Genomic DNA, 24,082 nt, shown 5'->3' on the forward strand with positions numbered 1-24,082 from the left:
TTCCCCTGCCTCCACCCCCAAATCTCAAGAGCTGACAACTCTACTTTGAACCATCATTCTTTTAGTTTGGTGCATGAAAAAGTTGCATGCTGAGGGGATGGAATAAACTGAAGATTAGGGTTGCCAATGTCCAGGGGGTGGCTGGAGATCTTCAGCATTACAGTTTTGGAGGGTTGACTCAGTAGCATTATTCCCTGCTGAGGACCTCCCTACCCCAGATCTTGCACTCCCCTGTCTCTACTCCCAAATCTCAAGAGTTCACAATTCTACTTCCTACCTTCATTCTTTTAGTTTGGTTACATGCAAAGGCATTGAAAAGGTAGAATGCTGAGGGGATGGAATAAACTGAAGACGATTAGGGTTGCCAATATACAGGTGGTGACTGGTGAGCTCCCACTATTACAACTGATCTTCAGGCAACAGTGATCAGCTCACCTGGAGAAAATGGCCACTTTGGAAAGTGGGGGGTGGGGATAGTGTTGCCAGATCCAGGCCAGGAAATTTCTGGAGATTTGGAGATAGAGCCTGTGGAAGACAGGAACCTCACTGGGGTGCAATGCCATAGAGTCCAATCCCCAAAGCATCCATTTTCTCCAGGGAAACTGATCTCTGTAGTCTGGAGATGAGCTGTAATTTCAGGGGATCCCCAGGTCCCACCTGGAGGCTGGCATCCCTACTCAGACTCCACCCCCAATATCTCCAAATATCTCCCAACCCAGAGCTGGCAACCTACAGGTGATGGATTCCTCTCCCTACAATAGACACCCTGTGAGGTAGGTGAAGTTGAGAGAGCTCTGAGAGAACTATGCCCAAGGTCAGCCAGCTGGCTGCATGTTGTGAAGTAGGGAATTAAGCCTGGTTCTCCAGATTAGATTCCACTGCTCTTGACCACACCACCACGCTGGCTCAGATCCTTCAGTTTAAAAAAAGAAACAAAACACCTCCATGCAAAACAAGAAACCTAGCAGGACCCATCTGTGTTGGAGTGAGCTGCTTTGGAAAAGTTGTTTGAAAAGCAGGATCAAACTATTTGGCAAACTTTGTGGTGTGTAGATATCCTCAGGTTTAGGCGCTGGGTAGATTTTTAATAAACACCCACTAATCCCCTCGTCTAGCAGAGTGGATATGTGTAGGTAAGTGCTCTCCCACACATACATTCTTCAGCTTTTGATAGGCCAACCTTGATGCTTAATGGGCTTGCCTCGTGAAGTTTCATTGATGTTCTTGCCTCTTGCTCCAAAGAGCAGGGTGTAACATGAAGCCAGCCCCATTTGAAGCAGCTCTGCACATCATGCAAGCTCAACCAGGACTCTCCATCGTGGCCTGAAGAATTTCCCGTTCTCTTTTTGATGTTTATGCGGTCAAACTTCAAAACAAAACAAAAACCCAGCCTGGTGAACCTTAAAAGCCTGCACTATGTCCAGTGTCATTGGACTGGTCCTAAAGGGTATTATGTAAACTGCGTTGCGTGTGTTTCTCTTCACTACCGACTATTGTTGTCTGGGATAACTTGATTTACTGGCCCAATAAAATGATTTGGAGAGAGTGTGTGCGCGTAAAACCTCTCCACAACCTTAACGTGGAACCTTCTGCGCTGGGGAAACTGTTTCCGGGAGGAAGGCATAGGCCAGCACACGGCGGCGCTTCTGGGGGACGACTCCGGCGGGGCACCGCGGCGGTTGCTGTAGTTCGGGGACGGACCCCGGAGTTGGTTCCCGCAGGATGTTCGCCGGACTGCAGGAGCTCGGAGTGGCCAATGGGGAGGACTTAAAGGAGACGCTCACAAACTGCACGGAGCCGCTGAAGGCCATCGAGCAGTTCCAGGTAGGTGGGCCTTGTTGCCATGGAGATGCGCCGCCCTTTCAATCTCGAGTTGGGGAAACCGCAACCGCCTCCGTTTTCTTTGCAAGTTGTGATATCGCGAAGAAGGCGATGCCTCTGAGCTTGTGCAAAGTGCATTCACGCTTTTGCCTCTGGATAAAAGACAAAGCATCGCCGTCCGGTTTTTCCTCTGTGCTCCGACGTGTCTATAAGTTAGGGTTTGGTCTGTGTTGGAAAGGACTCTCCAAGAAGGAAAATAATCTCCAACTGTTACTAATTTCTGATCTCTGCCTCTATGTGTGTTGCCTTTTTTGAGGAACTGGTGTAGGCTATGTGCAAAGGCTTCTTCGCGCGCACACGTGTGCTCCAAGGTGTGCAGTCCTTCTTTCCATTCCTCTTTGGTAAGGGCTTGTTCATATATAGGGGTTGTAACCTGCACTTAGATGACTATCACCAGATTCCTGGTGAATCAAGCATTTTAGAAAAGGAAAAGGTTATAGTTGGTTTGCTAACCCTGCAAGTTTCTGCAAGACCTTTGTGCATGACAAATAAAGAAGAGCCAGGAACAGTGCATAATTGTGTATATGTGTGCATGCAATTTGATTTCCCAGCCCCACCTACCCCTATTATGGAGAGAGGAAGAGAAGGTGATTGTAAGCTGCTTTTTGAGACTGGGTATTAAAAAGTGGGATATAAAAGAACCCCCTTTTTCTTTGTCTATATAGCATTTGTATGGCTCCTTTTGTGTTCAGAGTGCTTCTGCATACTGTAACCGTTACAACAGACTTGTAAGGTTAGTAGTATTATTATCCTCATAGCACAGGTAAAGGACCCAGGCTGGCAGATAAGCCGTTCGTCTGTTGCTGAGATGACATCTCAGCCATCAACATTCAGGATCACAGCTTAGGCCCTTAACTATAACTTGATGACAGTGATATTTATGTATTGCATACGGTTCCTAGAACTTGACACTGACCATATCTCTATCAACATTAGTGGGTGCATACCCGCCAAACATATCCTGGAAGAATATTAATGCTATTATTCACGTTTTGTACCCCACCATTTTCCATTTGGCTCACGGTAGTGTACATGGATGTAGCTTTGTCCACTTTCTCATTCCAAGATTTAAGATCACTGAATTTGTATAATTTAAAGCCACTGTTTGATTATTGTTGTTGTATTTGACTATGTTATATGTTAGTTCATTCCATGTATCCCCCCGTGATGTTGCATGTAGGGCAGTATAGAAATCAAATTAATAATAATATTCCTAGCCAGAGTACCAATTACAGGAATAAGTGAGAAAATTAATTAGTAATATACAAGAATATCAATGTTTCAGCTGTGATATGGAGGTGTAGAAGCTTGTGTAGCTGCCGGTAATCACAAACACCATTTTCTCTCTTTTTCTCCCTTATTTATCTTTGTTCCTCTTCTTGGAGAGCCATCAAGGATAGTGGTTAGAGTGTCAGATTAAGACTTATGGGGATCTGTGTTCCGATCTCCACTTGGCCATGAAACCAGGCTCAGTGTGTATGCCACTTTGAGCTCTTTAGTTAGGAGAAAATAAATATGTAGTAGACGTGTGAGACTGGTTTCTTTGATTTATGGTTCTGCCATCCCTTGGACATAAGGAAGAATGGTAAGTAATTAGTATTTAAAAAGGCTAATTACAGTGACCAAATTCCTTAATTTCACTTTATCCCTAGCTATCAAAGCGTGTAGAAATTAATCAATGATTGGTGTTTATTATGCTCCAATTTTCCAGGGACAATTGCTTGGAGGGGGTGGTAAATTGGTGGCACAGTTAATTAAAATATTTTCCCCTGCAAACTAGTTCACTCCTTTGTTTTGGAAGTCATTTGTAAAGAAATACCCAAATCACAGTTTTCTAGGTTAGAAAAAAAGGCAGAACGTGTTTTCTTGTGGGGAGTAGATGGGGTTGTTGAAGCCCAAGGAAAACCAGGTTCACATTGTAGCAAATTGTGATGCCCGGTACTGTTCCTGCTGTGACTCTTTTATGGCCAACCTTTCTCCACTCCAACAGATTTTTAAATGCAGAGACTTTCACAGGGGTCATGGCAGGGCAAACAGCTTGACCTGGGGGGGGGGGGCGCCATCCACCCAACAGCCTTGCAGAGTAGATTGAGATAAATCATTTGTCTGTCTGGAGCAGCAGAAAAGAGCAAGATCAGCACGGTGGGACAAGAGGCAGAACTGAACTGAGAAACCCCGGGGAAAAAACAATTTATATACATTCATGAACAATGGATCTTCATGCCATTGGTCAGTTTCGGTTTAATTTCTGTGAAAGAACACTTGCATAGTTTTATGGTTGGGAGTCACCACAACATGAGGAACTGTGTTAAAGGGTTGTGGCATTAGGAAGGTTGAGCACCCCTGCCCTAAAGAATCCTGGAACTGGAGACATTGTGAGTGAAAATTTCCATTTCTTCCCAAGCTTATTCTGTAATAAATATAAACAGATCCATTGCAAGGTGAACTCTTCTGTTAAACATTAAATCATTTTTTGAATGGAAATCATTGTTGGCAATTCAAGTGGAAGCCAGTGCAAGGCAGACAGAATAAATGAATGCCACATATGACAGGCAGAGGAAAACCTTCACCAATGTATAGTAACACATACATTGTTTACGGCACTGGTCAGATCACACCTGGAGTACTGTGTGCAGTTCTGGAGGCCTCACTTCACGAAGGATGTAGATAAAATTGAAAGGGTACAGAGGAGAGCGACGAGGATGATCTGGGGCCAAGGGACCAAGCCCTATGAAGATAGGTTGAGGGACTTGGGAATGTTCAGCCTGGAGAAAAGGAGGTTGAGAGGGGACATGATAGCCCTCTTTAAGTATTTGAAAGGTTCTCATTTGGAGGAGGGCAGGATGCTGTTCCCATTGGCTGCAGAGGAGAGGACACGCAGTAATGGGTTTAAACTACAACTACAACGATAGATTTTTCACAGTCAGAGTAGTTTAGCAGTGGAATAGGCTGCCTAAGGAGGTGGTGAGCTCCCCCTCTTTGGCAGTCTTCAAGCAAAGGTTGGATACACTTCTTGGATGCTTAGGGCTGATCCTGCGTTGAGCAGGGGGTTGGACTAGATGGCCTGTATGGCCCCTTCCAACTCTGATTCTATGATTCTAACATGGGTGGGAGGGCAGGACTCAGGCTCTTATCCTTCAAGGCTGAGTGTGTGTGTGTTAGAGAGGCACAGACTTGAGTGGCAGCTGTACTTTCAGCTGTGAACTATCACGGGCAATGTTTTATTCTGCAGCAAAGGGATGCTCTGGCACTGAAGCAAAATAACCTTGTGGCATCTTCTAAAAACTCTTATGCAAAAGAAAAATCTCAAGTGTGTACCTTTTGCATTTAATTGCCGTCTGATTTCATTTTCCTTCTCTCTTTGCCCATGAGTGTCTTGTCTTCCATCAGAGTTCATAAATCATGCCTTTGATGAAGTGGACTCTTAATTCTCAAGGGTTTCTGCCTTTTGATGTCTTTTAAGAACTTTCCCCTTCACCGTAATGGACCATCTACCTACTTATTTTTGGCCCCACCGACTTGTTGGTCCATCTACTTACGTTCTGACCACTCCCAGATCATCTTGAACTTCCTGGGGGAATTCAATATTCATAATATATAATCACTGCTGATTTTTAAAAAATCTGTTTTAACTTATTGTTGCTTGTTTAAATTAATTTTAAATTACCACATTCTTTTTGGCTAATTCTTTGGATGTCTTGTGCTGTAAGACTCCATAATCCACGTTGAGTCTCAATAAGACCGTTTATGCACTGGAGGTTTCATGCCAGGCTGCAGGCTGGAGTTTTAATCGTGGCAGGTTGCCCCACCTCTTCCTGTACCCACATGGGGGAGCATTTGGCCTGGTGCATCTCATCCGCCCCCCAATCTGTGCTCCTGCACGGGAGATGGGGCAGTGAAGTTCTCAGTGCATAAACGGTCTAAGACATGCAGGCTATAAATGAAGTCAAATAAAAACCTCCTTTCATATAGAAAATTAACATTGAAGGCAGAAAGCTAGCCTATAACTTTACTTGCTTCCATGCTAGTTTTCTACATATTGGGGGAATATCTCTCATTTAAACATGAGCTGTTCCTGTCTCCTAATCTCAAATACCTTCGGTCCTAGAAAGCCCCACCATATGGCTTGCCCACATGTTTTGATTGGCCTTCATTGTACTTGTTTATAAATATACGAACTATTTTCTGCCAACTGTCTTAATGCCATTCAATATTGATAGACAGAAAATGGCATCCTGCTGCCCTCCCTCCAGTCTGCTCTCCCATTCCTGGACCTCCACGGTACCCCCCGGCTGGAGTTCCACCAGTCTGTGTTTGATGAGCTGAGAGAGAAGTTGCTGGAAAGAGTCTCTGCTATCGCCTCCGAAGGAAAGGCTGAAGAAAGGTATGTTCTTAATGCTGCGGTGGAGGATGAGTGGATCAGGTGTCAGAATAAATTACCATTGACCATGATTTGGGTTCTAGCCCATGATTGGTGCCAGCACACCACGGTTGATGTTTCTTGCCTCTTTTGCCTTCTCTGTTCAGGATCCTTGGGGGCTATTCCAAACTCTTTGTCCTTGGCCATGTGCCTTCCCATATGACTGTATCCCATAATAAATTCTTGGGGGGATTCTTTTGTAACATAATGGATGAAACATATGTGCTCCAGCAGATCAGATCTCCAGATGGCCATTTTCTTTAACTTGAAAGCAGCAGTGGGGGTGGAAAGAAGGATGTGGGCGGGTGGGAGGAAGGAGTATTTTGGCCAACTGTCAGCAAGCACTGTCAGATTGGCTTGTCTTCTGCTTGCTCTAGACTGGCTTTGGTCAGGGAGCATCCAAAGGTAGAGAGGAGCTTGTCCAAACTTCTTTACTCATTCAAACCATTTTTTTGCTCCTAGTTTGATAGTTTTTGTTCGCTTTTAAACCAGGGTTCGATTATTCCAATCAAACCACGGTTTGCCACCTGGTCTGGACTACAGTTTCATCTTATCAGATTTGCCGCACTGCTGAAACAGCCTTTGTTCTTGCACACTCCAGGTACAAAAAGCTGGAAGATCTCCTGGAGAAGAGCTTCCCCTTGGTCAAGATGCCGTCCATACAACCTGTGGTGATGTGTGTCATGAAACATCTGCCCAAGGTAGAAAATGCAGTGGCTGCCACTTCATCTTTGCCACTGCTGCATCTTAGTCAACATTGTTAGTGCTCGGTCCTGGCATTCCAATCAGCGTCCAGTATAGAATTGGTTTTTTTAAATCTATTTAATTTAAATACACATATTTCTAGCTCTGAAAGCTGCACAGTTGTGCTTGATCCTACTGGCACATTGTTCCACAGTCTTATGGGAATAATGATCCTGTTTGCTTTGTTACTTTTCTTATTTACCCTGCCCTTCAGCCCCCATCAAAAAACCAAACTGCAAGAGGGATTGTGAAAGGAATCAGAAGCTGCCTATTAGTTCCACAAGAGCCCTGGTCCTGCTTCTCCTTATTGGCAGCTGGAAACTGGAAGGAGGTGTGCTCCTTGTTGGAGGGGGATGCAAGCTTGACAAAAGGGTCCTTGGCTGTCTCTGCTGGCCAATGCTTCCTGTTGGGTCCATGTCATAGTGGGAGATTGGCAAAGGAGGGCAAGGTGTCTTTCAGAGGAGATGGTCTGCTATTTATGGATGCTCAGTTTTCAAGGAATGCCACACCTCCCTAGAAAGCTTGAAACCCTGTTCTCAATGGCAGCTGGGCCTTTAGGGTTTTATCCAGCCCCAACTTTTTTTCCATAGTACCAGTCTTGAGAGGGTTGGCATCAGGGTTCATAACTGCTTGGTACATTCTGAGCCTCACATCCTGGGAAGTGAAGCAACCGCAACTTGGAGTAGCAAAAGGACCAAAGCAACCCCGGGCTGTCTGTTACAAGATGCAGTTGCTGGAGGTTGGATTCAGAGTCTGACTGTGGCTGACGTTCCGCTGTTCCCTGTCACCCTGTGTTGCCACTTGCAGGTTCCTGAAAAGAAGCTGAAGTTGGTGATGGCGGACAAGGACCTGTACAAAGCGTGTGCTGTGGAAGTGAAGCGCCAGATCTGGCAGGATAACCAGGCCCTGTTTGGCGACGAGGTGTCCCCCTTACTGAAGCAGTACATTCTGGAGAAGGAGAACGCTTTGTTCAGCAGCGACCTCTCTGTCCTGCACAACTTCTTCAGCCCATCTCCCAAAATGAGGCGCCAGGGAGAGGTAAGAGCCAAGAATGAGAGTCAGCTTGGTACACTGGAGCTTTTGGTTTGGAAACCTCAGTTCTAATCCCTGCTTGGCCACGGAACACGAGGTCAGAGGGGATGAGGCAGAAGATTCATGAACAGATAGATAGTTAGCAGTTATGACCCTGCGAGTAGAAAGTTAGTTCTGAATCATGGCCAAGCTTTCTCTCAGCATGAAGAGAAGAGCACGGCAAGCATGGAGCAAACAATAAGATCCAATTGTTGCAGCGGGAGAATTAATTTTCATTGAGCCCCCTATGCATTTTCCATGCACTTCATCATGGGGATCTCTAAAATATCCTGGGCCGAACAGTTTGTTTTGTTCAAACTCTTCTTGCTGTGGGAAGTAAAATTAATTGTGCCAGGCAGGTCTCTCTTGCTATTTGCACCAAAAGTTCCTCCAGATCAGGGGTAGTCAAACTGTGGCCCTCCAGATGTCCATGGACTACAACTCCCAGGAGCCCCCTGCCAGCGTTCGCTGGCAGGGGGCTCCTGGGAATTGTAGTCCATGGACATCTGGAGGGCTGCAGTTTGACTACCCCTGCTTCAGATGTCCTGATTTCATAAACCAACCCTAATAAAAAAAAAAATTACGTTTCATTGTATACCTGAACTGAACCACTGATGATTCATGGTTTGTGATAATTTGGCAAACTAGACTCATAAGCCTCAGATTGGAGTGGGTTTGTGCTAAATATGATTTGGCAGAATGTCTGTGGCTATTGTGTCCAGCAAGTCAGGGTACTGAAAAGGTGAAAAACGGAAGAGCTGGTTTTTTAAACCCTGCTTTTTACTATCCGAAGGAGTCTCAAAGCGGCTTACAATTGCCTTCCCTTCCTCTCCCCTCAACAGACATCCTGTGAGGTAGTTGATGCTGAGAGAGCTCTGAGAGAACTGTCTGGCCCAAGGTCACCCAGCTGGCTACATGGGAAATGTGGAATCAAACCTGCTTCTCCAGATTAAAGGCTCCTCCTCTTTACCACAATACTGAGCTGACAAGCCACTTAACCACTACACTAAGAAAACAGACAAGCTGCTCCAGCATCCCCGTCCCCCTATTTCTGGCTAATATACTGATTCATAAAAAATAGCCTGATCTACTTGGGTGCCTTGATTTTCTTCTGCACAAATAAGCAGGTGATGCTTTTTCTTTGCAGAGGTGTGTGTTGCCAGCTGCTGATAGCTGGAGCTCAAGTAGGGAAAGATTAAGGCTCCTCAGAAAGTCAGCTTCCCTGGGCTGCCAGCATGTTTCCTGGGCTGTTGTGAGGTTGAGAAAAAGCTGCCTGAATGTTGGAGGTAGTCAACCTAGGTCCACAACTTCTGTCAAAAAGCCAGATGTGCATCTGGCAATTATTCGGCCAGGTGTTTTAACGAGTATTTTTGGAGGAAAGCCACTGCTGTGGGAAGCTGCTCAGACGCTGGGGGGTCTCTTGTCTCTCTCTGGTTTAACATCCTCCCATCAGCAGTTACGGCAGGGATATTTCAGAAGATTCCTTACATGCAGAGACACTGCCCGTGTAAACAACGTTCTATAGAAACCCTACAGCATGTCTTTTTTTACTGCCCCATATACAATACCATTCGGGCTAAAGCTCTAGACTCACTCCTAGTTAAATGTATTGGCTACTCTGATAAATGCAAGGTACAGTTCCTTCTTTCCAATCAGGATCCAGATATACAATTGATAAAAGTGGCTAAATTCTTACAAATGGTAATTAAGCTGCGTAAACTTAAGAACCAAATGCCTGTATTCTGATTTGTCTTATTTTTATGCCAATAAAGGTTGTTGTTGTCTCTCTGTGGGGTGCAGGTGGTTCAGAAGCTCACCCAGATGATCGGGAAAAACGTGAAGCTCTACGACATGGTCCTGCAGTTTCTGCGGACCTTGTTCCTCCGCACCCGGAACGTCCACTACTGCACCCTGCGGGCAGAGCTCCTGATGTCACTGCACGACTTGGATATCAGTGAGATCTGTACAGTGGACCCCTGCCACAAGGTACCACTGCCGGGAGCCAGGCCTGCTGTTGCTCTCAAAGCTGCTTGCGGGGCACTTAGTGCCCCTTCTTTGAAGTGATGCTGATTTGTTAATTTTTATTTCTCGTCCCTAGAATAAGTACTTCTCCACATAAACGAACTCTCAGAATGGGCTTGTGGCACATTTAAGAACAAAAGCTGCGGAATTATACTTTATAATAATGAAAACCCAAGCCATGGGCTAAATTGATGTTCCAAACATTTAGCTCAATTTTTTTTCTATTCCTAGAAAACATGTATTAAATGTGTCTTGGGCACCACCATTGTAATCCCTTTCAGCGTGTTTCACTGTTTTGTTTTTAACCAAATGTTTTGGCTCAGTTTCTTTTGGCTAGTGGGGGGGAAAGCTCCTGAGCTATTGCTGGCTCCAGGGCTGGAAAGGTTGAACAGACCATTGGCTTACACTAAGTCAAATCTTTGGTTCATCTAAGCTCAGAGTGCTCTGGCTACCTGACTGGCAGCAGCCCTTCAAGGCCTCAGCTTAGAGGTCTTACCTAGCCCAGCTACCTGAGCTCTTTCAGCTTAATGTACGGGCCAGCATGTGTGTGAGATTCAAGCTGGGACCTTCTAAATGCACATGTCCCACTGCTGAGCTACAGATTAGCCTGCTACATTGTCGTTTTTCTGCAGTCCTCTGTCCGGGGAAGGAGAGGAGCCTGGGAAATCCCTTGTAAATGTGGGGGAAAGGAGAAGGGTGTAACATAATTTTACAGCGAATAAGAGAACTGCACACTCCGCTACAAGAGTGGATTCCTACGTGTGAATTTCCTCTCCACTTCTTGCCAGTTTACCTGGTGCTTGGATGCCTGCATTCGCGAGAAGTTTGTGGACAACAAGCGCGCTCGAGAGCTTCAGGGGTTCCTTGATGGAGTGAAGAAAGGGCAAGAACAAGTCCTGGGGTGAGCAGTCTGAACAGGTGGCCCTGCCTGAATTTGCAACCTAGCCGGAAACATTGCATGATGCTGAAATTCACGTCTTTCCTAGGACTGGCTCAGAGAAATTTCTGAGTTACACAGTTCAGCCTGGATGTTAAGAGAATGGGGAAAATGTTTCTGGGAGGGGAACAGGGTCAGTTCCCATTTGCCATGTATTCTACTCATAAGCAGCTGTCTTATTTCTGCCAGCAACACAGCTGGTTAGCTTAAACGTATGGTGAGACATGGGAGCTGTCCTAGAGGGGCAATGAGATGTAGTAATGATGAGAGGGGGACTTTTGCTGTTCAGGGAATTGGATTTCTACCCTTACTTCACTGGCCTCTCCCCATTCCCCTGCCATCACCTTCCCCTCTCTTTTTTCTAACAGTTCCCTCCCTGTAAACTTTGAGAATCCTCTGGGTTTTCACATGCTAGCCACGTGCCACAGATTCTATGTCTGCTTGGTGGGGAGATCTAGGCCAGGGGTAGTCAACCTGTGGTCCTCCAGATGTCCATGGATATCTGGAGGACCACATGTTGACTACCCCTGATCTAGGCTACTGGATACAGGTGCTGTTCTGCCAAAGGTAGCCTTGTATGTTTCCCATAGGATAAACTGTGGTACTGAATCAGGTGCTGGATACAGGTGCTGTTCTGCCAAAGTTAGCCTTGTATGTTTTCCATAGGATAAACTGTGGTATTGAATCAATATTGGTATGCTGAAACTAGGCTTTTGGGCAGTCTGAAGTCATTGTCTTGCACAAGCCATGAATCTCTGCCAGTTATGTAATTTTCTGTGGTGTTTCCCACCCCCCACCTTTCTCAAGGGATTTATCCATGATCTTGTGTGACCCGTTTGCCATCAACACCTTAGCACTGAGCACCATCCGTCACTTGCAAGAGCTGATTGGGCAGGACTTACTACCCCGGGTGAGTCTGAGAAATTGGAGGCCTGGAACAAAAGATTGACAATGTTGTGTCCAATGAATTGTCAGAGGCTTTCACAGCCAGAGTCAACTAGTTGTTGTGGGTTTTCTGGGCTGTGTGGCCATGGTCTGGTAGCTTCAGCCCCTGATGTTTCACCAATGACTGTGGCAGGCATCTTCGGAGGGAGAAACAATACAAAGACAATACACAGTAGAGTAAAAATAAAATACAAAATGCAAAAACTGTATATGAAAGAGGCCATACTACCCAAAGAAGTCACGGCTTACAATTAAATAGGCCATACAATAACGTATCAAAATTATCTTGAAAACCGATTGAAGTGTAATAGCAAGGATAATATAATGTTTGTTTGTACCTCGCCCTTTCTTGGTCAGCTCAGGGCAGCTGCCAACAAACATTAAGTCAATCATACAAATCAAGCATTAAAACATTTTAACATTAAAAAACCACCTCCTCCTGATCTGAACCTTTCTGAGGGTTGGCCAGAACTTGGTGGGATTTTGTTGGTGGAGAGGTCTGTCAGTTACCGGCTTGGAGTACTTTGTAGTCTGTGTATGGTCATTAGAGAAGCTCTATAGGTCGGAGTACTAAAATTGTGAATGTTGTATGAGACTTGGGTCTAGAGGAATATATGTGTGTATCTGATGAAGTGGAATGAAAGAAGTTCATAACCAGTGTACTTACTGTAGACTGAGCTATTAAAATAATCAGTCTACAAAACTGATGTGAATGAGAAGATCATTTAGAAAGTTTACTTCTTTCGTTTTTTGAGATCATTTTTAGTATACATTAACTGTACAGCCTATTCCATCTTGAGAGATAGGACATGGCAAGATGGGAATCTCACAGTGGTCCAGGTAAGACCTTGACTAATGGACTTCCTAATGAACTCCATCAAGACACAGGAAAAGTGCTTCCTAATTCCAGTCCATTCAATGGGAGTGCAGTGTGTTTCATGCACATGCACACACACACATGGACGCAAGAAGTAAATAAAATTGGCATAGAGAGATTCTCATTTTGCTGTGCCCTGGCTCTGAAGATGCCAGCCACAGTTACTGGTGAAAAGTCAGGGACTAAAACTACCAGACCACGGCCACACAGACCATTAAACACACAACAACCCTTAAGTTAAATGGGCGGGTGGCCCAGGATAGCCTGATCTTGGAAGCCAAGCAAGGTAGGTCCTGTTTAATGTTTGGAAGGGAGACCACCAAGGAAGCCTTGTGACCAGTTGGCACTTCCCACCACCAAAAATGAGATCCAAAATAACTAGCTGGCCCCCAACTGACAACTGAAGGCCAAGAGAGGAGGCTTCACAGTTGTGGACTGCATCTAACAGTGCAGCCCTGAATAGAGTTCCACCCTTGTAAGGCCAATTAAATCAGTAGGCTTAGAAGGAAGTAACTCTTCTTACAAATGCGCTGGGAAGAGAGGTGGCTGAGTGACCAGACATGAGCCTTGTGTACAAGGAGGCCCATCCAAGTTTCAACTTCTCCAGTGGATCTTGGCAACATGGAAGATCTTTGTATGCTTGAGATCCTGGGAAATAGATGAATATAAAGCAGTGTTGTGTTAGAGGAGGAGTCATAGCCCTAGAAATCTCAGGTTGGAGGGCTGGGAAAGCTCTTAGAGAGCTGCTGCCAGCATGCTGTGGCTCACTAAGGAAGTTTCATATTTATCTACAGGTAAAAGTAATAATCTTGACAAGAAGGTAATTAATGTTTGTGGGTTTTAAATGTCCAGGAAAGCCCTGATCTTCTGCTTCTATTGAGAATGTTGTCGCTGGGGCAGGGAGCTTGGGACATGATTGACAGCCAGATCTTCAAGGAACCCAAAATGGTGAGGTACAATTTGTAACTTTTTCCAGCTGTCTATGTTGTCTAAGGCCAAGCTGTCACTAAAGCTCAGCTGTTCACTTGATTGAATTTCTTTAAAAAAAACAAACATACTTCATGGAGAAAGTTGTCATGGGCCAGAAAGCTAAATCAGAACCCTTGGTCCTGACATGCTAGCTTTCTACTTGCAGATTCACCCCTACCTTACAGGTTGTTCGTTGTGGGGAAGGGGAGGTGATCATCATCTGCTTTGAGACTCCTTTGGGCAGTAAAAAGTGAATTATGAAAAAAAAAGTTCTTTTGTTTCTGAATTTTAGACACTGAGTGGGTAAAGAGTTCCTTTCACAGCTATTGTCATGGGTTTCCATTTCCTACTCAACTTTTACCCATCTCTTAACAAAGCCACATCCAGAACACTTTTACACCCACAAACTGAGTTCTAGCAACAACCGAGAACTTGATATAAACTCACCCTGATCGAACTTCTGTTGATGCATGCTTTGACACCCTTCACAGATTCTGCTGCTGGCCTCAACACTGGGTGTCAGGTGACTTGCATCTGCTCAGTAGTGGCTTGTGCTGTGGAGCCATGGCTGGGCTAGGCCTTGGTAGGTCATCTGCTTTGGTAACTTACATGCTGCAACTTGTGGCTGCTTTTGCCCCTGTCAAGTCAGCGAATGAAATCTTCGTCCCCAGAAGAGGCAGCAGGTTGTCACCAGTGGCTTGGCGATTCGGTCATGATTCCTAAGTGATCATGCATCTTAGCTCTGCTCTCTAAAGAACTGCAGTGCACACTTCTGTCAGGATGGAGTTTCTTGGTCTGCTGTTGTCCTTGTTATTGTCTTTGAACAAGCTTCCTCGGGAGGTGGTGGTTTCTCCTACTTTGGAAGTTTTTAAGCAGAGGCTAGGTAGTCATCAGACAGAAATGCTGATTTTATGAACTTACGCAGCTTGTGAGTGGTTGAGCAGGAAGAGATGTGCCAGTGTTTATGGCCCTTCCTTGCATACCCAGGGATCGCCACTGTGGGATGGTAGGTGAATTCCCTCCAGGCCCGGCTCGATTCTGGAGATTTTTAGTGGTGGTGGGGGGGGGATCACTTGGGTGTGAAATTGGAATCACTCTGGGTAGGCAGGTAGTTGTGAGTTCTTGCACTGTGCAGGGAGTTGGACTAGATGACCCTGGAGGTCCCTCCCAACACTATGATTCTATGAAATATGGGGAATGTGAAATTCCTTCATGTTCCATGATGCTCTTGAGAGGGTTTCTGACCTTCTGTTTTCTTCTCTGTCCCTAAGGAAGTCGACCTGATCACCAAATTCTTGCCGACTCTCATGTCTTTTGGGGTGGATGACTACACATTCACTGTTGACCAGAAGCTGCCTTCGGAAGACAAGGGCCCACTGCCGTACCCCAGTGCCATCCCTGAAATGTTTCCAAAGTGAGCTGTCTTGAGCATTGAGCATTTACTAATTAAGTGTCTTGCTAACCAAGGCTCACCTTTCTCTGTAATGACTAGATGAGCATGGCCCTTGTTTACCTGAGCCTTTGCCACTTCAGTTGTTGTGTGAATTCTGTTTTCCTGGCACTTCCACTTCTGTGAGCTCCTGTTTTTATTGTGAATGTGGTTTCTGCTGTTTCTGTTTTTTCAAGCTACCTTAGTTGACCTTGTGGCAGAAAAGCAGCATTTCCCCCTAATAAACGCACTGATTTCATAGTTAGCGTGAGAGAAGCCTTTTCTGTTTCGTTCTGTTATTTATGCATGTAGAGAAAGCTGCAGCTTAGTCTCTCTCTCTCTCTCTCTCCCTCCCTCCCTCCCTTTTTGTCCCACAGATTCCTGCAGGAGCACCGGATTGCCTGTGAGATTGGGCTGTACTATGTGCTTCACATAACTAAGCAGAGGAATAAGAATGCTCTTTTTCGGCTGCTCCCGTCACTAGGTGAGTAGTGACCACTTCCCCTGTTTCCAGCAAAGCATTTTGCAGACATGAGTTTGTCACAACTGACGCCCATGCTGGTGGCTTTGGTCACATTTATGTATCTATCTTTATAATTCCAAGAGACCTCTGAAACATCTAACCAAAATCCTTTTGCTACAAGCAGGGTCAGACTGCTAAGATCGCCCAGGAAGATAGCTTGTCTTGTCTGTGATCTTCCTTGGTTGATGTTCTTTGGCACTGCCCTTCTTTCACCACCTCCCGCTAGTGGACTTGCAAACTGGCAGTAACTGGCCAGGAGAGGGATCTTGGAGTCGTGATAGATAACTCACTGTGTGCGACTGCATTAAAAAAGGCAAATGTTATGCTGGGGGGGGGGGGCGTTATTAGAAAACCAATCACCCAGTATCCTAATGCCATAATCAGTGGTGCACTTATTTGGAATACTATGTAGCGTTCTGGTCACCACACCTCAAAAAGAAAACTATAGCAGTAGAAAAAGTACCAAAAAGGGCAACTAAAATGATCAAGGGGATGGGACACCTTCCCTGTGAAGAAAGGTTAAAGAGGTCAGGGCTCTTGAGCTTTAAAGAAATGATGACTGAGGGGCCTACGAAACTATGCCTGGAAATAGAGCGGGTAGAGAAATAAGTACTTTTTCTCCCTTTCTCACAATACAAGAATTTGTGGGCACTCAATCAAATTGTTGAGCAGTAGGCTTAGAACAGATAAAAGGAAGTACTTCTTCACTCAAAGAGTAATTGAAACATGGAACTCACTGCCACTGGAGGCAGCCACAAGACAGCCTCAAGAGAGGTTCGGATAAACAAATGAAGCAGAAGTCCATCCGTTGCTGTTAGCCAGAAGGTATAGATGGAATACTCTGTCTGGGGCAGTGTGGGTGGGAGTGGGGGTAACAGTGAGGGAGCACCTGGAGTTCTAGCCCTGCTGGTGGACCTCCAGATGGCACCTGGGTTTTGGCCCCTATGTGCGAGTTGGACTGGATGAGCCATTGGGCTGAGCCAACATGACTGCTATTATGTTCTTCCTCTCAATTTCAGAAGCATAATTTATCATTCTTGATTCTGAGGCTGCTTTGAGATTTTCTGATTCACAAAATGGCTCCAACGATGAATCTTGTTAGTTGAAAGCATTTTGTCAACAGTTGTGGCCACCCTGGATTGGGTTGGATAAGAACGTAAACTTTTCCTGAGAGATTCAAATGAGTAGCCGTGTTGGTCTGAAGTAGCACAATAAAATCAGAGTCCAGTAGCACCTTTAAGACCAAATATCCCTACTGTTATGATGGTCAGTTCTTAGTCTGAGGAAGAGTGCTTGCACTCGAAAGCTCACGCCTTGAATAAATCTTTGTTGGTCTTAAAGGTGCTACTGGACTCTTTTTTTCCTGAGATTTGGCTTTGGGGCAATCCCACATTAACCTAAATATTATCTTTGGAAAGATGTCCTTTCCTGGTTACCATTCCTCCCCATGTTCTATGTTGTATCCCAGAACAAGCACTTGGTCCAAGGTCTCAAGGTCATCTATACATCTCTTTAAATTTTTGCTTCCCGTTGAACTGCTCTCATCATTTCCCTTTATTACATTCTTGCTGCTTTAATTTGTACAGAGCTGTCTTGCTTTTGCTCTTTTTAGAAATGTTTATGCTTTGATTTTATTTCTGTGAGCTGCTTAAGGCACTTTATAGAGAATGCAGATATCCTAATTAAGGACAGCCGGGGGTTATCTGTGCATGTTCTTTGGCATTTTGCAGCAGAGACCTTCAATGACCTGGCCTTCGGCGACATTTTCCTCCACCTGTTCACTGGTAACCTCACCCTCCTTGCTGATGAATTTGCACAAGAGGAATTCTGTACCAGTCTCTTTGACAACTTCTTCCTTGCGGTCTGCTCAAGGTAACTTCCTCATTTCCGAAACAGCCATGCTTGACATTGCTGAATGTGAGAAATCTTGCACAGCGATGCCTGTAGTGAAAAACCATGTTCCAAAAAAGCTGGCTGTTGGAAATCCAAAAACCAATCCAAAAAACAACAGGGATGCATGAAAATAGCATAAGTAAACAAAAAGCAGGTTTATATGGGCAGTCAACAGTGTACAATCAGTGCCAGTAAACAATATAATACTGTATATGTTAAACACCCTTATTTATTCAGAGGGCTCTGTATGCATATGATGGGTACCTCTAGCTGATCACTTTATAAAGACTGATATTCAACAGTTTGTTGCCATTCTGAGTTCATATCCTTCCTCCCCCCCCTTTTTTTTTTTGGATTGCTAATGCTGATGATGAAGGTTTATTGAAACTGGTATATTGCCAGAAGCCTGTTCAGCCTCTAGCATTGCTAAAGGGATATTTTCAGCTCTGAATTGTTTTCTTCCTGGATTGCCAAGATTTGGATGCAGAATAAGTAAGAGTAATATATATATCCCTATGCATTGTTCTCCCCTTATATATTTGTGAAACAGCCCTGGGGGGAGAGACAGTCCCAAGTTGGAATAGAGCCAATCAGAGTGCGGCAGCTGGCCGCACCGATTGGCCCTCCCTCTCCACCACCTATCCTTCTTCTTTGCCCGCTCACAGGGAGGGAATATTCCCTTCCCTAGGCCGTGGTAAGCGTTCTCGCAGAGGCGGTAACAGCGCTTGCCACGGTCCAGGGAGCCACCGCGGGGAGGGGGAGCCTGCCTTCCCTTGTCGTGATCCAGGGAGCATGCTGTGGGGAGGGGAAAAGCCTCCCTTGCCTGGGCCACGACAAGCACTCTCGCCACGGCTTGCTGCGGCCTGGGGAACCTGCCACAGGGAGGGGGGGAGCCTCCCTTGCCTGGACTGCGGCAAGCATTCTTGCTGTGGCAAGAGCTCTTGCCGCACCCCAGGGAGCCTGCCGCAGGACTGTCATCCCACGGGGAAATAGGGGAGGGCCCTGCAAAGCCCGTACTAGCCTTTGCAGCTAGTAGTATTATAATGTTTATTGGAAATAAAACCAAGCAGTATAGAGCAGAAGGTGTTGCGATTTTTGTTAATGGTTAAAATAATCTGATTTACATTAGAGACTTGCATCAGAGGTCATGGAAATGCGTGACAATCACAAGATTCAGGTTTCCTTCCAAAAGAGCAGGTGGAAACCATCACACCTTGGCATGAAATTAGGTTTTGAACTGATAACCCAAAAGAGATTTTGCTTCATCCGTATTTGGAGGCCTCTTGGGTGGCAAAGCGCTACCATCCTTTGGTATGTTATTGTCAAACCTGGCAAACCAGCATGCTAGTAGTAGAGGGCCAATTAGAGCTATAAACCTCCAATGAACTACTTAATCCACACTGTTAGCTGCAGTCCTACCAATGCTTTCCTGGAAGGAATCCCCATTGAATCCACTTGAGTGGAATTCTGAGCAGGTTTGCTTAGAATTGCTGTCTGAGGAAGCAGGCCCAAGTCTGCACTTACATAAGGCCACTTGAGATTTAATTGGCTCATTGAGTCACTTGAGTCCTGTTGGTCTGACAGCTGCAGGACATACTGTAGCCTGCTACAAAGGGGTTTCTCTATTGCCGTTTCGGGTCACCAGTTCCATGTCTGCTCAGCAGCTAAAGCTAAAAATTGTACCAATTTGAAGGAGCATCCACAGACCACACAAGATGGTTTTCAAGGGCAGTTTGCAATATCTGCAGTGCCGTACTGAGAGAGGAGCAAACCAGTCACAGTTCTCATAGGACTGTTCTTGCAGAGCGGTTCTGTTAGAGCTTTTTCAGCCCCACCTTCCTTACAGGCTGCCTGTTGTTGGGGAGAGGAAGTGAAAGTTGTTTGTAATCCTTTCACTCCTTCCGGTAGTGAAATGTGGGGTATAAAAACGAGCTCTTCTTCTTTCTAATCCTGACAGCAGAGCCTGTATGTCATTTTTGTCCTGTGAACAGTGGCCAGTTAATTGTGGGTGGATTAGAAATAGTTATTAATAGCAGCGATAATAGTTACAGATGCTGTTGAGTGGGCTGTACTGTAATCTGTTCAACATTTATGAAAGCACAGCCTAAACACAGCCAAGGATATTGTTGTTCTATTCTTTGCTGAAAAATGTATCCCCCACTCAGTGGCTAGAAACAAGCAACTTAATTCAGTTGCTGACCCATGTTGCAGAGATGATTGCATATATAAGCTATGGAGATTTTTCATAAGCAATTATCTAGCGTTCTAGATCAAGTCCCATGTTCTTTCTGTTCATAGACATCGATAGCCCAGGCAAGTGAACACTGGTGTTTTCATGGAATAATAAGGGCTCTCCAGGGTCATCTAGTCCAACCCCCTGCAGAATGCAGGAAATTCACAACTGCCTGCCCACCCACAGTGACCCCAATTCCATGCCCAGATGGCTTCCCTCCCCGCCAAAACCAGAATCCCTGGCCAGTCTGGCCTGGAAGAAATTGACCTTCTGATCCCAAAGTGGCAGTCGGCTTTTCCCTGGGCATGCAGGAAAGGGCTACAAGAGCCAGTCCCTTCTGCCCAGCCACTTACAATCTGCCTACGTTCACAGAACCAACATTTTGTGTTTTGATTTTTCCTTTTATTCATTGTTTATTCCTATTCACTTCCATTGTTACATATTTTGTTTGTTTCCGCTGATTTCACTGGGAAAGCTTCTGTATCAGTTTCACGTTCCTGGAGCTCTCCTGTCCTCTGTCTCTGTCTTCTACTTAAACCTGTTCTGGTGTAAACCTGTTTGACTTTGATGATTGGAAAGCTGTAATGTCAGCTTTACATTGCCTGCTTCCTCCTTTCTCTCTTGAACCCGCTTGACCTTTCTAACCATAGCATTAGTGGGGGGATACTGCAACTGAAACAAATGGCAAGCACACATTCATATTCTCCTTAATCTGGTTACTCTAATGCAGGGGTGACCAAACAGTGGCTCCCCAGGTGTCCAAGAGGCTCATGGGAATTGTAGTCCATGGACACCTGGGGAGCCACAGTTTGGCCACCCCTGCCCTAATGAGTGTGACAGATAAGACACTCTGCACCTTGTTTGGTTTTTCATTTGCTTAGAAACAGATAATGCCTTCTGGATTTCTTTCCTCCTTGTGGTTCTAAGCAGGCCTTTGTTGTGTAATGGCCAGAAACAAACCAGCTGGGCTGCCTCTTAATCCCTTCTGCTCCTTCACAGGAAAGAGAATGTGCACAGGCACGTGCTACGGCTGCTGCTTCACCTGCACCACAAAGTAGCGCCTACCCAGATGGAGACCTTGCAGAAGTCGTTGGAGCCCACCAAACAAGTAAGCAGCGGGAGCGGAATCTCTAGTTCAGGGGTGGCCAAACGGTGGCTCTCCAGATGTCCATGGACTACAATTACCATGAGCCCCTGCCAGCTGGAGAGTCACAGTTTCATAGAATCATAGAAGAATAGAGGGACCTCATGGTGGCCAAAGGGACCTCATGGTCCCTTTGGCCACCCCTGCTCTAATCCAAAGGTCCAGTGAACTCTAGCAGCGGTTTGGCCAAAAAGGGAAGAGCCATTTTTTTGGATCCCGCTTTTTTATTAGCTGAAAGAGTGGCAAAGTGGTTTACAACCCCCACTATAAAGCCCACTGTGAGGTAGCATGGGCTTCATGTATAGAGGCATGGCGTCTAGAACAGAAACCAAAAACCAAATCACTTCCAACTTTGATGTGTGCGTGCTTTTCTTTATGGTCATTGTGGAGTCACCCTCCTTATCCCTGCTGCCTGTGCTGCTTGGACTGTGCAGAAAGATTAGCCTCACAAGAGACATCTTGCATGGGAAAAGAAGAGCTGTTTTTTTTGTACCCCGTTTTTTACTACCCGAAGGACTCTCAAAGCAGCTTACAATCACCTTCCCTTCCTCTCCCCACAACAGACACCCTGTCAGGTAGGTGGGACTGAGAGAACTCTGAGAGAACTGTGACTGACCCAAGGTCAGCCAGCTGGCTGCATGTGGAGGAGTGGTTAGGAGTGTGGATTTCTAATCTGGCGCGCTGGGTTTGATTCTCCGCTCCAGCATATGCAGCCAGCTGGGTGACCTTGGGCTCGCCACAGCACTGATAAAGCTGTTCTGACCGAGCAGTGATATCAGCGCTCTCTCAGCCTCACCTCCCTCACAGGGTGTCTGTTGTGGGCAGAGGAAAGGGAAGGCGATTAGAAATCACCTTGAGACTCCTTCTGGTAGAGAAAAGTGGCATATAAGAACCAACTCTTCTTCTATTAGAGGCCACCACTCCTAGCCACTATACCAAGCTGACATCATCCGGGCCCACGCTTGTTTGGAGCCCGAGATCATATCTCTGTTTGGACACGGACATCCCTTTTGATTTAATGTGTATGTTAAAAACACCCCCACTAATAGCAGCATTTAGCTTCCTGCTTGTAGCAGCTGGGATGAAGTGTGATTAATGCTTTTTTCTTTCTTTCTTTTTTTAAACCCTGCTCGTTTTGCACAGAGCGGCGAAGCTCTCAAGGAGCTGTACAACCAGCTGACTGAGAAACTGGAACTCCGCAAGCTCAGCCCAGCCCAGGTGGCTGACGCCCCATCCATGGACTTGCCTCTAACCACGGTCCCCACCCCAGCTCCACTCTAAGTGGAGCCTGCCCTGATCCTGCAGAGGGAAGAGCCCTGGGTGATCAGCCCACATCTAGTTTGAGGAACGCTGCAAATCCTTCAGCCGTCTCTTGGAAGGACAGATTCTGCCTGGACCAGGCTGCTTAATCTCAGTGCTCGTTATCTCCCAAGGTGTCGGCTCTGCTGTGAAGGATGCCTTCATGGGGGGATAGTCCCGTGTTTCTCTTTTTTAAGGATCGGAATGCCTTAAAACCAGTAACGATATCCTTTTTTAAAGGTAATTCAGTGAACGGGGATGATTTGAGAAACATGGTTTCCTTTAGCTAGGACGAACAAATAAAAATATTAAAGTTTTATTATTTCCCTAACCTTGTTTTTTGTGTCTCGTTTGTTCCTTGTGGCAGAATCTTTGCTTTTGGTGGTCCCACAAGACTTGGCTCCTGTACACACCACAGGCTGGAGGGTGGTCCTTCTAGCTCAGTCTTGTGTACTTTGACTGGCAGTAATTCGTCAGGGACTCCAGGGGGAAAAGGTTTTTCTCAGCACCTGCGACTCAAGATTTACAGGAGATTCTCTAACTGGAGATAACAGATTGAACTACAGCAGTGGTTTTCAACCTGGGGGTCAAACAACCTTTTCACAGGGGTCGCGGCAGGGTGAGCAGCTTGGGTGGGGTGGGGTGGGGGACACCGCCACTGTTGCCACGAGATCAGCATGGTGGGACAAGAGGTAGAACTGAACTGAGAAAACCCAGGAAAAAAAAAAACAATTTATATACAATCATGAACAATGGATCTTCATGCCATTGGTCAGTTTCGGTTTAATTTCTGTGAAAGAACACTTGCATAATGTTATGGTTGGGGGTCACCACAACAGAGGAACTGTATTAAAGGGTCGTGGCATTAGGAAGGTTGAGAACCACTGAACTACAGACTGTCTGAATGTAAAGTGTGGGCTTTATGTACAGAGGCTTGGTGGAGGGAGGGGTCCCTGCTTGTCTTTATGTACAGAGGCTTGGTGGGGGGGAGGGCTCCCTGCTTTTCTTTATGGTCATTTAGGAGTCACCCTCCCCACCCCCACTTCCTACACTGTTTGGACTGTGCAGAAATGGAAGACTGCTTCAGAGGCTGGGGAATTCCTCCACAAAGATATTAGCCTTATGGAGATAACTTGTATGTAAAAAGAAGAGCTGTTTTTTGTACCCCGTTTGCTACTACTGGAAGAGCTCTCAAAGTGGCTTGCAATCGTCTACTCTTCTGCCCATGACAGACACCCTGATCCATTATGCACGGGGCTGGAATGCCCGAAATGGCAGTGAGGGGCTTCAGGGAAAATCCCTAATTTTTCACCTAGAGATGTCGCAAGTATCCAAACCCTCTCTCTCCCCCTTTCTCTCCATCTTCTTCGTAATGTCCATACCAAATCATTGTGCTTGCTTTTTGGCCAGACAAACGTGCCTCCGTTTCTATCTCAAGCTGTTTTCAAGGGAGAACATTCTGCCAAGATTTTGCTCATCATACCCCAAAGCCTGCAGCAGGCTTAAAAGGAGATGCTACTCAGTCAACCTGACAGTGCAATCCCAAGAACACTTTCCTGGGTGTAAAAGCGAAGAAGAGTTGGTTTTTACACCCTGCTTTCTCTCTACCTTAAGTAGTCTCAAGTGGCTTACAACCTCCTTTCCTTCCTTCATAAAGCCCCCCTTGGGAAATCTGAGCAGGATTCGGAGCAGTCT

At 45.8% G+C, this 24,082-nt stretch overlaps 1 protein-coding gene across 1 annotated transcript; it reads left to right on the forward strand.

Moving 5' to 3' along the window:
• Window positions 1-1,646: 1,646 nt before the first annotated feature.
• NELFB (negative elongation factor complex member B) lies at window positions 1,647-22,718 on the forward strand. Its single transcript, XM_077306665.1, has 13 exons — window positions 1,647-1,824; window positions 6,102-6,265; window positions 6,903-7,002; window positions 7,853-8,083; window positions 9,917-10,102; window positions 10,927-11,039; window positions 11,883-11,985; window positions 13,750-13,845; window positions 15,138-15,280; window positions 15,673-15,779; window positions 17,549-17,690; window positions 20,944-21,052; window positions 22,232-22,718. The coding sequence occupies exons 1-13, from the start codon at window positions 1,723-1,725 to the stop codon at window positions 22,367-22,369; spliced, it is 1,734 nt and encodes a 577-aa protein (XP_077162780.1). The 5' UTR covers window positions 1,647-1,722; the 3' UTR covers window positions 22,370-22,718.
• The last annotated feature ends 1,364 nt before the right edge of the window (window positions 22,719-24,082 follow it).

Source organism: Paroedura picta, chromosome 12 (genome assembly GCF_049243985.1).
Source record: "Paroedura picta isolate Pp20150507F chromosome 12, Ppicta_v3.0, whole genome shotgun sequence".
Taxonomy (NCBI): domain Eukaryota; kingdom Metazoa; phylum Chordata; class Lepidosauria; order Squamata; family Gekkonidae; genus Paroedura; species Paroedura picta.